General features: G+C 35.0%; 1 protein-coding gene across 3 annotated transcripts; it reads right to left on the minus strand.

Moving 5' to 3' along the window:
* Positions 1-509: 509 nt before the first annotated feature.
* On the minus strand, positions 510-4472 carry LOC107900701 (uncharacterized). Of its 3 annotated transcripts, none has more exons than XM_016826387.2 (5): positions 4319-4472; positions 2674-2784; positions 2463-2579; positions 1853-2032; positions 510-1418 (listed from the first exon to the last, which is right to left on the minus strand). In XM_016826387.2, the coding sequence occupies exons 2-5, from the start codon at positions 2701-2703 to the stop codon at positions 750-752; spliced, it is 996 nt and encodes a 331-aa protein (XP_016681876.1). In that variant the 5' UTR covers positions 2704-2784; positions 4319-4472; the 3' UTR covers positions 510-749. The 3 variants fall into 3 exon arrangements, with proteins under 3 accessions (XP_016681876.1, XP_016681877.1, XP_016681878.1); XM_016826388.2 differs by having other exon boundaries at positions 4203-4423; XM_016826389.2 differs by lacking the exon at positions 4319-4472 and adding an exon at positions 3922-4168.
* Positions 4473-12292: the final 7820 nt, after the last annotated feature.

The raw sequence follows: 12292 nt of genomic DNA on the forward strand, positions 1-12292 counted from the left end.
TTGGAATTTAGTTCAATCTACGTAATTAAACAATGAATACTTATTGATTCTTCACATGGGGAAGAAAAAGAAAACTTCCCTTTAGTTTTCATAAATACGAATAAAACAAAAATAATGTTTTCCAACTTTAAAATTTCATTCCGAACCCTAAATTAAACTAAAATTGAAATAAACAAAAGATAAATTACATGCTATATAAGAGAGTGTAGAAACACTCAAGTTATTCTTTCCCTTCTTTTTCCTTGCCCCACTTCATTACCCAAAAAACCACAAATAAAATTTAGTAAATTAAGCAGTGCCATTAATTGAATGGGCAAGGGCATACATAATAAATAAATGCAAGTGGAAGACTCACCGACGATTCCTTTCTGTCCGTCTATCCAAATTCCATAAGCTGATACTAAATATCCCCTTTTTAATTATCTTTTGCACTTCCCATCTTACCATATATATTTATAAAATATAATGCTGGAGAAATTGGAGTTATAAGGGGAGAAGAAAACAAAACAAAACAAAACTAACTAGTGCTGTATTTAAAAAAGAAGCTATTTTCCTTATACAACTCTGCCCTGTCCACCATGACACATTCATACAAGTTTACATGGTAATACAAACTTGTTGAAATGTTGAGGTCAAATCCGGAACAAAAAGCAGCAACAAGAAAGAAAAAATGGTAAAAACCTTTACCTTACAATCTATGGAGAACACACATATATGCATCTCAATGAGTACTCCATGGGATATAAAAGCTAGTTGAATGAGATACCAAGCCAGCTTGCTAGTCTGTCCACGAGGCTCAAGGTCAGTGGTGCCAGCATACGGGTAACCTTTGGCAGTGCTGGATAACTGAGTGTCCCAACTATGAACCAATTGAAACTCAATAGGGCAACTGCATCAGAAGCAGGTTTGTTCTTTATACTGAAGAAAAACTGAACCACACTTTGAAGTGACATGCCAACAACAGTAAAGAGAGCCACCACAAGAGGCATGCAAGGATCTTCAGCTTCCCAGACAATCATTCCAACCAAGAGTGATAATATTGCACTAAAAAGTGTCTGTGAAAGTGCAACCTCTTTTCGTTGTTCGATAACAGTGTCAACTTCCAAATTTTGAACACTGGGTGTAAATACTTCCACGGATCCGCTTGGTGCAGGGCCAGCTTTTAAGAAATTGATCATTTCAGTAGTACTCTTGCTCTTACCTTCCCATACTTCTCTGTTCATCATCAGCTCCTGGAAGGAGATGCCACTCCCTTTATAATTGGAAACCCATGATGCAATACTGTAGGGAATGACATGATTATCATCAACGGTATTCAGACTTTTGTCTTTATTTGTCGCATCATGACCTCTATAACTGCATGCCGCTTTACCTTGAACTTCTTTCAGCCGAAGGTTTTCATCCTTTAAATCCTGCAACTGGTAGGGTGGATAGTAGTCTCAGTTAACGTAAACATGGGATTAAGGTCTTCCCAAACTGCTTTTTCATAAATGTCATACAAAGGAAATTGGAAACAAGTAGGGTAGTATCTCGGTAAATCAGGATAAATTATCAGGATGAGTTTGATGGTGCATCTTATGGTTCTATGATAATTTCTGTGTTCATAAATGACTGATGGTCCATACTTGATTATGATACCTTTTAATCATCAGTCACATTTTGGGTAAATATGGGGTAGGAAGAAGAAGCCTTGCTCTAAAGGCTACAAGTTTTACAGTTTACATCCTACAATCACCAAGGATTAATTTTAGACTTCTGTTGGTATACCTACCAGACAAATAAATATATATGATTAACTTTCTTGGTGCACAATTCATTTTTTTCGAACTTACAGATAGTTTAAGATATTTACCTCACCCTCTAATAGTTCAATCCTGGCAATAGCCTTGTCATGTTCCCCTTCAAGTTCAATTAACATTGACTCCATAATTCTGCTTTCTCTAACAGCTGCTTGGAGATGGTCCTCAAGCTCCTTCCTGTCCCAAACAAGAGTCTCCAACTCAAACTGAATCTCATGCAGATGCTGTTCTAGCTGCAAGCAAAGCCGTGCTTCTTATTTTAAATTATGAATAAGACAGCAGAGAAGACTTCAAAGCAAGTCTAGGAATTAGTTTATGATGACTAAAGATATTGTGCAAATAAAAAAGGTGTAGACTTTATCATAATAATTTGCAGCTCCTTGATAGTTGATAAGAATAAAAATTTGGTAGAAGGCTAAAATAGCTATAGCTTCCCTTATTAAGGAACCAAAATAAAGTACTCACTTTCAGCTTCTAACCAAACGAATGATAATCCTCAGACGTTCCTAAATAAATGCAACTAGATATATAAAAGGGGAAATAGCAGAGATGGGAATGAATCATACATTAGAAAAACCATAGTATGGGTTCTCAGCTTTCTAAGCTATATGCACCTGTTAGAACTTTACTTGCAACTCATATGTATCAAATATTGAAACTAACCATCCTTTCCCTCTGCAAGGCAGTCAACACTCGTACAGGAAGAGATGCAATAGCAACAGTCCAGAGTACTGCTTTCCAGAACATATTCACGTGGAAGGAAACTACTGCCTTTACCATCTGCATACATGTTTTAATAGCAATAAAGAAGGTTTTCAGACAATGTGCCAATTTGCAAAGAGAAAATGGCATTATTACCGCATTGTTATGTTACCTTGGGAAAAAGCATTATAAAACCAGCCATTATTAATCAAGGGAGCTTCTTCTTAATAATCACACTCCCACATACTGCATAACCATAATTAAAGGTTCAGCTTGCGATCCTCTGCAAAAAATTGAACCAGTAAATGGGAAAAAAAGCAATTGAGTTACATCATCATTTTGTATTAGGTACCATAAGTTATGACCACCTGAAAAAAACCAAATGTAACAAAGACACAGCTTCAAAAAATGCAGTAGCATAATCTTGTACATAAAGTCACCTTTGTGAAAACAAAGATATTCCAGGGACTTTTCTTGGAATCTTTTAGAAACTATTAAAATTTCAGTAAGTTGGGCAACACAGTACAGTTTAGCACAGAGCTGGGGTCAAATTAGCAAGAGGAAATTGGATTATGCAAACAATTTAGAGAAACTTAGGAATAATAGGATAAATGTTTTGAGTAGTAGTTAGTTTTTTATTTTTCACCAAAAAAAAATACTTTTCTTCTTCTCTTAATACTATTACTATTTTCTAGATTTTAGTAAGTAACGTCACAAGAAGACTCAGCATGTGATACACCGTTTATGGGCACCATATCAGACGCAAAAGCTACATCTAGAAGCAAGAAGCTGACAATAGAAACTATCAAGAGACCAAAAATCTATGCGCCATACATGCATTAATTAATATAAAGCAGCTACCATAGTCTGTTTTCCTTCCTTACAAGATTCTCTGGTGCCATTGGAGAAAATTCCATTCCCTAAATGAACAAATCTTATTCTAAGATGACATCCAAACGCATGCAGTACTAAGACATAAAAAGCACAAACTATATACTTGATGTATCGGTGAAGTTCCAATATATGCATATAAAAATTTGTGGCACCATAACCATATTTTAGTTACCTTGCATATATTCCACAATTAATTTCATCGAAATTTACAAATTTCTGTTGAGAGAGAGAGAATTGTTTTCCATGACGACAACCCAATCCAAAAATGATTTCCTTCTACCTTTTTTTTACCCTATTCTCTCTCCTTAAAGTAAAAAGCTAGCACAATGTGTAATGATATCTCAAAACCAACATAAGAGGCTTACGTTGGAAACTAATTAATACGACTTTACAAGTAGAGAATCAGAACAAATCAAATTTAAATAAATGAGAGAATCTTTCATTAAGAAAACAAAACAAGAGAAAAAAAAATAGTGCTGCACAATAATGAACATGCGGATAAAAAAAGAAGAAGAAAAAACACTACCGATCATTAACAGTATAAAGAACTAGATTTGCTATGAAGGCTCAAATTTCATCCAGTCCAAAAACAAAAGACAGTTAAATAAGAGAGGAAAAGGGGGTTTTCATTAGGATGTAAAATTAGAAACTGATCTGAAAGAATAAGCAGAGGCGGCGCATTAATTAAACCCTTGATTAATACAGTGCAAAGAAAAAGGCAGAAAAAGACGAAAGCAAAGGCAGAGACAAAGCATTTCAAAGAAAGGAAATCAACAGGAAGTAATGTGTGTATATATATAAAGAAACCTGGATGATTCAGAACAGTTACAGAGAAAGCGATGGGAGAGCTGTAGAAGAAGATATCAAAGTAATTTCACTACAATTAGAATGAGAAGAATTAGAATTTAGAATCTACTACTTACAACTGAGTCTTTTGAGAGAGAAATAGAAGCTGTTAGGAAGGGAGGAGAAAGGTGGCACCAAGAGCGCGCCCTCGCTGACACGCATTCTAGTTTACATGCATTTTATATTTGATTTTATCGATGGAAACAAACCTTAAGTTTTATCTTATCATGATTTATTATCTTCTACTCTTTGATTTTACGACACTGCCCTATGTTTGTTGGATTATTTCTTTTTTGGCTTCATATCCAGTTATATGATTAATGCATTGCTGGATATCCTATTCCCAGAATTGCCAACTTCACTGGATTTGTTTTTCTGCTTTATAGATGACGGCTAAAAATGGACCATTTTATTAAGAAAAGGCTCATTTCCTATTTTATTTATAGAAATGTCACTTTATTTATTATTTATCAGAATAAGTAAAAAATATAAAAAAAATATCCATGTAGGAGTATTTTAAGGGAAAATTTTAGAAAAGTACATCCTTGAGAGAGCACTTTTGCCATGTCAGCAAAAAAATGCGCTGATGTGGACGCGCTTTGTTGATATGGCAAAAGCGCTCCTTCAAGGATGCGCTTTAGCCTGTGTTTTTGACTTCTAATGGTCACCCCAACAGTAATTTAAAATTTTGACCGTTGGGGGTTCAACGGTAAAAAAAAAACAAACTATAAACTTCCCTCCTATTTTTTTCACACAAACATTTCTTCCAAAATTATCAAAAAAACTCTCAAATTTCTTCCTAAATTTCTCAAAGCTCTCTTTAATTTACTATTTTCTTTAATTTTTTTCTTCTAAATTAGTATATTTTTTATAATTTCTAAGATATTTGATCGTGTTAGCAATGGCCGGGGATATCTCCTTCGAACAAATGAAACTGGTAAGAGTTAATTTCAATTTTTGAATATTATTTAAAATTTTTTATTTATGTAATTTTAATTAATTTTAATTTATAATTTTTTATAGCAGTTGGTAGATCGGGTGTTACAATGTTATATTCGTAATATGTTTGATTCTCCATCACCGTTGATAGAAAATTACTTGAACGAAGCGGGTTTTTGGCACGTGACCAATATAGGTCGGGGGTGCAAGTTGGACCTGAAACTCATTACGTGTTCATAAAGAAGTGGAGACCTGAGACGCACACATTCCATCTTCTATACGGGGAGTGTACTATCACTTTGGAGGACGTGCAGTTACAATTGGGATTGCTGGTGGATGGACCCATTCTCACCGGGTCTGTTCAATCTGCTGATTGGGGAGCCATATGCTACGATATTTTGGGTGCAATTTTGAATAATATTTACGGAGGTCGAATCGAGATAGGCTGGTTACGAGACACATTCCCAGAGCTGGGGGATGATTCAACTGAAGTAGAAAGAATACGATATACTCGGGCATACATCCTTGAGATCATTGAAGGTTATCTGATGCTGGACTTGTCACGAAACCTCGTACATCTGAGGTGACTATTAAAACTCGTTGATTTTAGAGCAGCTGGCGAACTTAGTTGGGGGTTTGCTGTGTTGGCAACATTGTACTAAGAGATGTAATGGGCGACGAAACCAAATAAAGCCAAAATTGGAAGTTGCCGATCATCGTTCCAGTGTTAGCGTGCGCGTCGTATTACTTGCCATGGTTTATGATCCATGGCAACCCATATTTCTCTTGGAAGAGTAGACGCGTCAGCAAATCCGTGTCGAAAGGGAACGACGGGGCCCTTTAAATCCAAGGAGAAAGGATGACGGGGTGGGCCCATCAACAGCGCCCACACAATCACCGAGCCCAACGCTTCAAGCGACAACGCCCACACCATAACCCCTTCAGATTATGCCAAGTGCGTATCCTAGCCCTTATATGTTTCCTTTTCCCAGTCCTATGCCAGGTTGGAATGCATGGCTCGGTGCATCTCTTTTCCCGATGACTCTAACTCAATTGATGATATATAGGCCATCGTCGCAAGAAGGATCGCATGAGGAACCGTTGGGGAGCTCTGCAACACCCCTAACCCGTATCCATCACCAAAATAGGGTTACAGAGCATTACCAGTGATTACAGATTAAATATTAGACATTTTATTTCATCTAGCATTCATATTAGAAACCAATCAAAATCAATTATATTTTCTTTTAGGTGAGCCCTTGAGGCTCAAAAATACACATTGGAAATAAGTCAGAACTAAATTGGGAACTTAAAGAATTTTTCAGAAAACATCAAAATTTTTCTAAGGTGCAAAGGACACACGCCCGTGTGATCAGGCCGTGTGGCTCACACGGTCAAGAGACACACCTGTGTCTCAAACCGTGTGGTTCACACGGTCAAGAGACACACCTGTATCTCAGGTCGTGTGGGCTTTCGAAATAGGGGCACACGGCCGTGTCCCAGCCCGTATCAAAACTTGTGAGCTCTCTGACTTGGGTCACGCAGCTAAGCCACACGCTCGTGTGCTAGGCCGTGTAAGCATTTTGTTTTGTGTAAATTTAAGATACAGGGGACACACGACTGTGTCACCAGGCCGTGTGTCACACACAGTTGAGACACACACGCGTGTGGACGAAAATAGGCCATTTTACAAGCCATATTTCTCACCCAATTTTGTGTCAACCTACAATCAACATTATACATATCAACAATCCATAATTAGGCATCCAAAATAAGCCAAAATAAGGGGCTAATCTCAACAAATTACATATAGGCTAACATTAAACAAAATACCTACACATGCCATTATAACCAAAATCAAAACATTCGAAAGTACCGGTAGAACCGATGGATAATGTGATATATCTCCGACAAGCTTCCAACCTAATCGAGCTTCCAATAATCTAAAAAGTAAAGGAAAACAAATACATAAGTAATTAATGCTTAGTAAGCTCGTATAAACTTTAATCATATCAATCCATTTCATTATGAAATTTACACTTATCAAGAATAAACATTTACTGATACCACTCAATTCAAGAAACCTTATTCAACAACTCACAAAATTAGTAAATCCATAGTATCACTTATACATATTATCCCAAGTATAGTAGAGTTTTAAACAACTTTATACTCTTCCAAATTTCTTTATTCTCATTTGTATTTCTTTACTTTTCACACTCGTTTCATATGCATAACATGCAAGCCATAAGCATATCATACCACCATAGCCACAAGCTAATGATTAAACACATAACTTAGCGATATCGTCGCATGGTAAGATATAACACATAAACATAACATCTCTTAAATCATACCTTTCGTATTCATGAATATTCATACTTTAATCATTAGCACATCATACCTTTCCATATTTGTCGTAGTGAAGTCAATCAGAACCTTTATCGGAGCTCACATAAAGTGTGCTAAACGATGGTCGAAACCATCTATTTTCTATAATAGATAAATACTGTGAAGACAATTGAAACCCTGGTACACGTTTCATTTGTGCCATAGTCCAACTATGGTCTTACATATGCATTGCCATGGCCCTGCCATGGTCTTACATTCGTAGTGCCATAACCCAATTATGGTCTTATCATTAGAATGCCACAGCCCAGCTATGATCTTATGTGCAAATGCAACCTGTCTCCATTGATATTAGAAATTATCATTTTCGTAACTTTTTACAATTCCTGTTCTATCAACAAATCAATTTAATATCAATAATTTTACATCATTTAAACTTTAATATTCATAAACACTTAGAAATATAATTGAGTTCTTATTAATAAACTTACAGAGCTAATTTGCAGTAATGGCTTCGAGTTTCTCAATCAATGATCAACATAATATCAATTCATTATTTTCATTTTCAATTACACACATCAATATAATCTAATATTATGCAATTAGGTTCACATATGTCACTTAAATATAAAATAAAATTAAACCAAAAGAACTTACCCTTTTAATGCATCATATAAATAAACATATTACCATTTAACCAATAGTTTGGCACTTACCTAAGAATCAAACAACAACACTTGTTAGCATACTTAAACATTTTTCATATAAATTCAACATTGATAAACTTATTTTCTCAACATGTCACACTTGAGTTTATTGCTCATCTCAACTTACATAATTTCCATATATCAACATATCAAGATATGTATAACATATCAAGATATTAATATATATACATATCATGATACATATCATGATACATATCATTCTCTTACTGGACATATACATATATCATCCAAGACAACTCCTGATATCTTACCATTCGAAGAATGACTTACGGATATGAGTACATCGTTAACAAAAGCTGAAAAGCTGAACAAAAACTCGTAAGAGCTGAACAGAAACTTATAAGAGTTAAATAGAAGCTCAAAAGAACTAAACAGAAAGTAAAACATGGGAGTTCGCAACAAATGTTGAACCCCGGTTTACTTGGGTAATTTGTCAATATCTTCCTCCAATACCGTCATGCGCCAAATCACGAATGTACTCAAATCCCGCGTTCAATCCAAACTGAGTATTAAATTCGATAATATTTTTCCAACAATAATTCAATTCCAACAATAGAACATATATATTACCAATCACCAATTAACATTCATTTTAATCAAAATTATACACAACACAGTTCATACGAACTTACCTAACTAAATTGTAGAAATACCAAGATTCAGGGGTATTTTAGTAATTTTCTATTTTCCTTGATTTTCCACCCAGTCTTGGTCTAAATTAATAATTTCATTCAATTTATTAATTTAGACACTAAAACAATTCATTTCATGCAATTTGATCATTTTTATATTTTTATAAAATTACCCCTAAAGTTGTACTTTTATTCAATTTAGTCCCTAACCCAAAACATTCAAATTAACCATTTTTAATGCAAACCCATGCTAGCTAAATATTCATGACATTCAATACAGCCCATTTTTGCAATAATTTCACAACAAACCCTTGTATTTTTATTATTTTAACATTTTAATCCTTAATTGAAAAATTCATTAAAATCACTTAACAAAATACTTTTAAATAACAACTAATATCTCAAATTCATCTTTTAAAATAAAAAAAAATCATATAGATTCATCAATGACAACATCCAAAATCTTTAACAAAATCAAAAACTAAAGTAAGATTTAGTTGGACCTAATTGCAACAATCTAAAAAACATAAAAATTATAAGAAACAGGTAAGAATTGAACTCACATGAGACAAAAATATTAAAAACTAGCTTGAGCTCTCTCCCTTCTCTGTTGCAAATCGAAAATTGAAGAAGAAAAGCCTAGAATGCTTTTAAATTTCAATTTGTCTTATTTAATTTCAATATAATTACAATTTTACCATTGTTTCTTTTATTTTATTATTTTTTATTCATATGCCTCCTCATCCATTGATTTAGGCATATTTATCACTTACAACCCTCCTTATTTATTAATCAAGCCATTTAGTCACTTTGTTATTATAATTAGCAAGTTTTGTACCTTTTTCAATTTAGTCCTTTTTAATTAATTAACTATCAAAAAATTAAAATTTTTTAACAAAACTTTAATACTACCTTAATGACACTTTGTAAATATTTATAAAAATATTTACAGCTCAGTTTATAGAAACGAGGTCCCGATACCTCATTTTCTAAAATCACTTGACCTAATAAATTATTATAAAACACAAATTATCAATTCAAAATCCTTTTTAAAATCCATATTTGGCTCATAAATATTAAATAACAATATTTACAAACTTAATCACCGGATTTGGTGGCCTCGAATAACTATTTTTGACACCACTAAAAATCGGTTGTTACAGGCTCATCTTATTTCCAATCCTCATCGCCTTATAGGATTCAAACACCTCCACCGTGGGTGATGCAAATACCTACTTATTCTTTGTTCTATCAATGTGGGTCATCTTCTCAACACCAACACCAACACCCACAACCAGAACAACCGCAACCCCACCGTAAGCTGAACCAAGAAAGAATCTAGCGTGTAACCATCGACCACCCCCCATGTGGCACTGATTTTGACCGGCACATGCATTGAATTTTTTAAATATATTTGTACAAACTGTTTTTATATTGTTTCATTTAATAAAATAAAATTTGTTTTGAATATTTTAATAGTCAATTATTTTTATATTTTGTCCTATTTAATAAAATAGAAGTTCTTTTGGATAAGGTAATAGAAATAATACAACATAATTTTATTTAAACAATTATGAACTATTTCGATTTGGACATATTCGAATTGTATGACCTAGGTTCCTACACCATCCGCACAACTTATGTTGGTTCGTTATTTCCCGGATATCCATATTATCACGTATTCTACTCGAGCAAGGTCGACCTTTTAGTTTGCGACGTAATTCTCTATCCAATAACAACTTAAACGGAGCAAGCGATACAGATGACCACTTACATTTATCTGGGACCGGTGGGAATACGTGTCTCCACACGTTATACATATATTCTATTTTTTACACTTCGTCGATATATTTCATAGGATCCAAACGGAGATTCTAACAAGCTGCAATTACATGAGCGCATGGATAACGGTATTGCCAGCCGGTAATACTTTGGTTCAGTCTGTCGAACTCCGTCACACAAAACCTTAAGTTGTTGCGATCGTGACACACTGTGTGCATGGTGTTGGCCCGCGCCTTTGCCTTGTTAATTTCTTGCAATACCTTTCGACACTATACATGGCATCCTTACATTTAGCTTTTATAACTTGCAGCTCACTTTGGAAATAGTGCCACCGAACAGAAATATATTTCCCGTACAACGGAGGTTATAGGAAAATGACGCGTTCCTTTTAGAACAAAATTTATGCATTCAGCCAGGTTTGAAGTCATATAACCATATCGTAGGCAACTGTTGTATGCTTGTGTCCACTGCTTGAAAGGTATGTTATAGAGGTAGTCTGCGCCTTGATCGTTAAGTGACCGCAAAATCGCCAACATCTCATGAAAACGATCCTTATTGATCTCATACCCTTTCAATTTAAGTTGATAGCGATAATTACATACCCCTCTACCATTCAGAATAAATTGAATATTACAAACAAAATTGTATTAGTGGAGATTAAATACCCATGTTGGTCACTTGTTGTCATTCAGTGGTAGACCGATATTACCCGTAGTAGTTGGACGCAACGTGCTTTAGACAATACCGATGGTGTGTATGATCCCATAGGCTTCTCTGTCGCTCAATTGCGGCTAATATTCTAGTGCCCCGATTTGATATAACACAGATATCAGGTTGGGGTCAAACATGCCTCCTTAACCTAGAAAGAAAGAAAGAAATCTTAGTCGTCACCTGACTCTCCCAGTGTTATTGTAAACGCAATTAGAAGGATTCTCCCACCACCATCCTGTGCCACATCTAGCAATAGTTGATGGGTATATCTACCATACATAAAGGTACAGTCAATTTGTACCAGTGGCTTGAAATACACAAATGTTTCCCAACATTGCTTAAAGCTCCAGAATAAATGTTTGAACACTTGGCATCCACAGAGCAACCGGTCGTTGTAGTATGCAGAGCCCATTTCAAGGTCTGCTACGCAACCTAGGACGTATCTCTCCAGCACCTAACACCACTGCCACACCTTATTATATGAAGCGTCCCACCCACTATGCATCTTTTCAACGCCTTCTACTTAGCTATCCAGGCCTTGCAGTAAGAAGGCGTGTACTTGAATTGGCTACGAATATTAACAATTAAGATCGACGTAGAAGTCTTAGGATCCACCTTCACCATCGGTAGTATTAAGCCAGCTATCATATCTGAATCTATCTTGGGATGATCTTGTGAAACACCTGTCAACGAAGTACGTTAAATAATGCAAAATTAAATAATAACAGTATTATTCAAAAACCCTAAACACCCAGTGATACTCTACTGACAACACACATATGTGGACCTTTGTACTCTTTTATCTTCCACAACCCTGTCTTTTTCCTAACCGAAGCCATGATTTTCCATGAACATGTACTGTCTTGCACTGCACACTTAGCCTTGAACTTTTCAGATTTGGATTTAACCA

This window comes from Gossypium hirsutum, chromosome D08, assembly GCF_007990345.1.
Source record: "Gossypium hirsutum isolate 1008001.06 chromosome D08, Gossypium_hirsutum_v2.1, whole genome shotgun sequence".
NCBI classification, from domain to species: domain Eukaryota; kingdom Viridiplantae; phylum Streptophyta; class Magnoliopsida; order Malvales; family Malvaceae; genus Gossypium; species Gossypium hirsutum.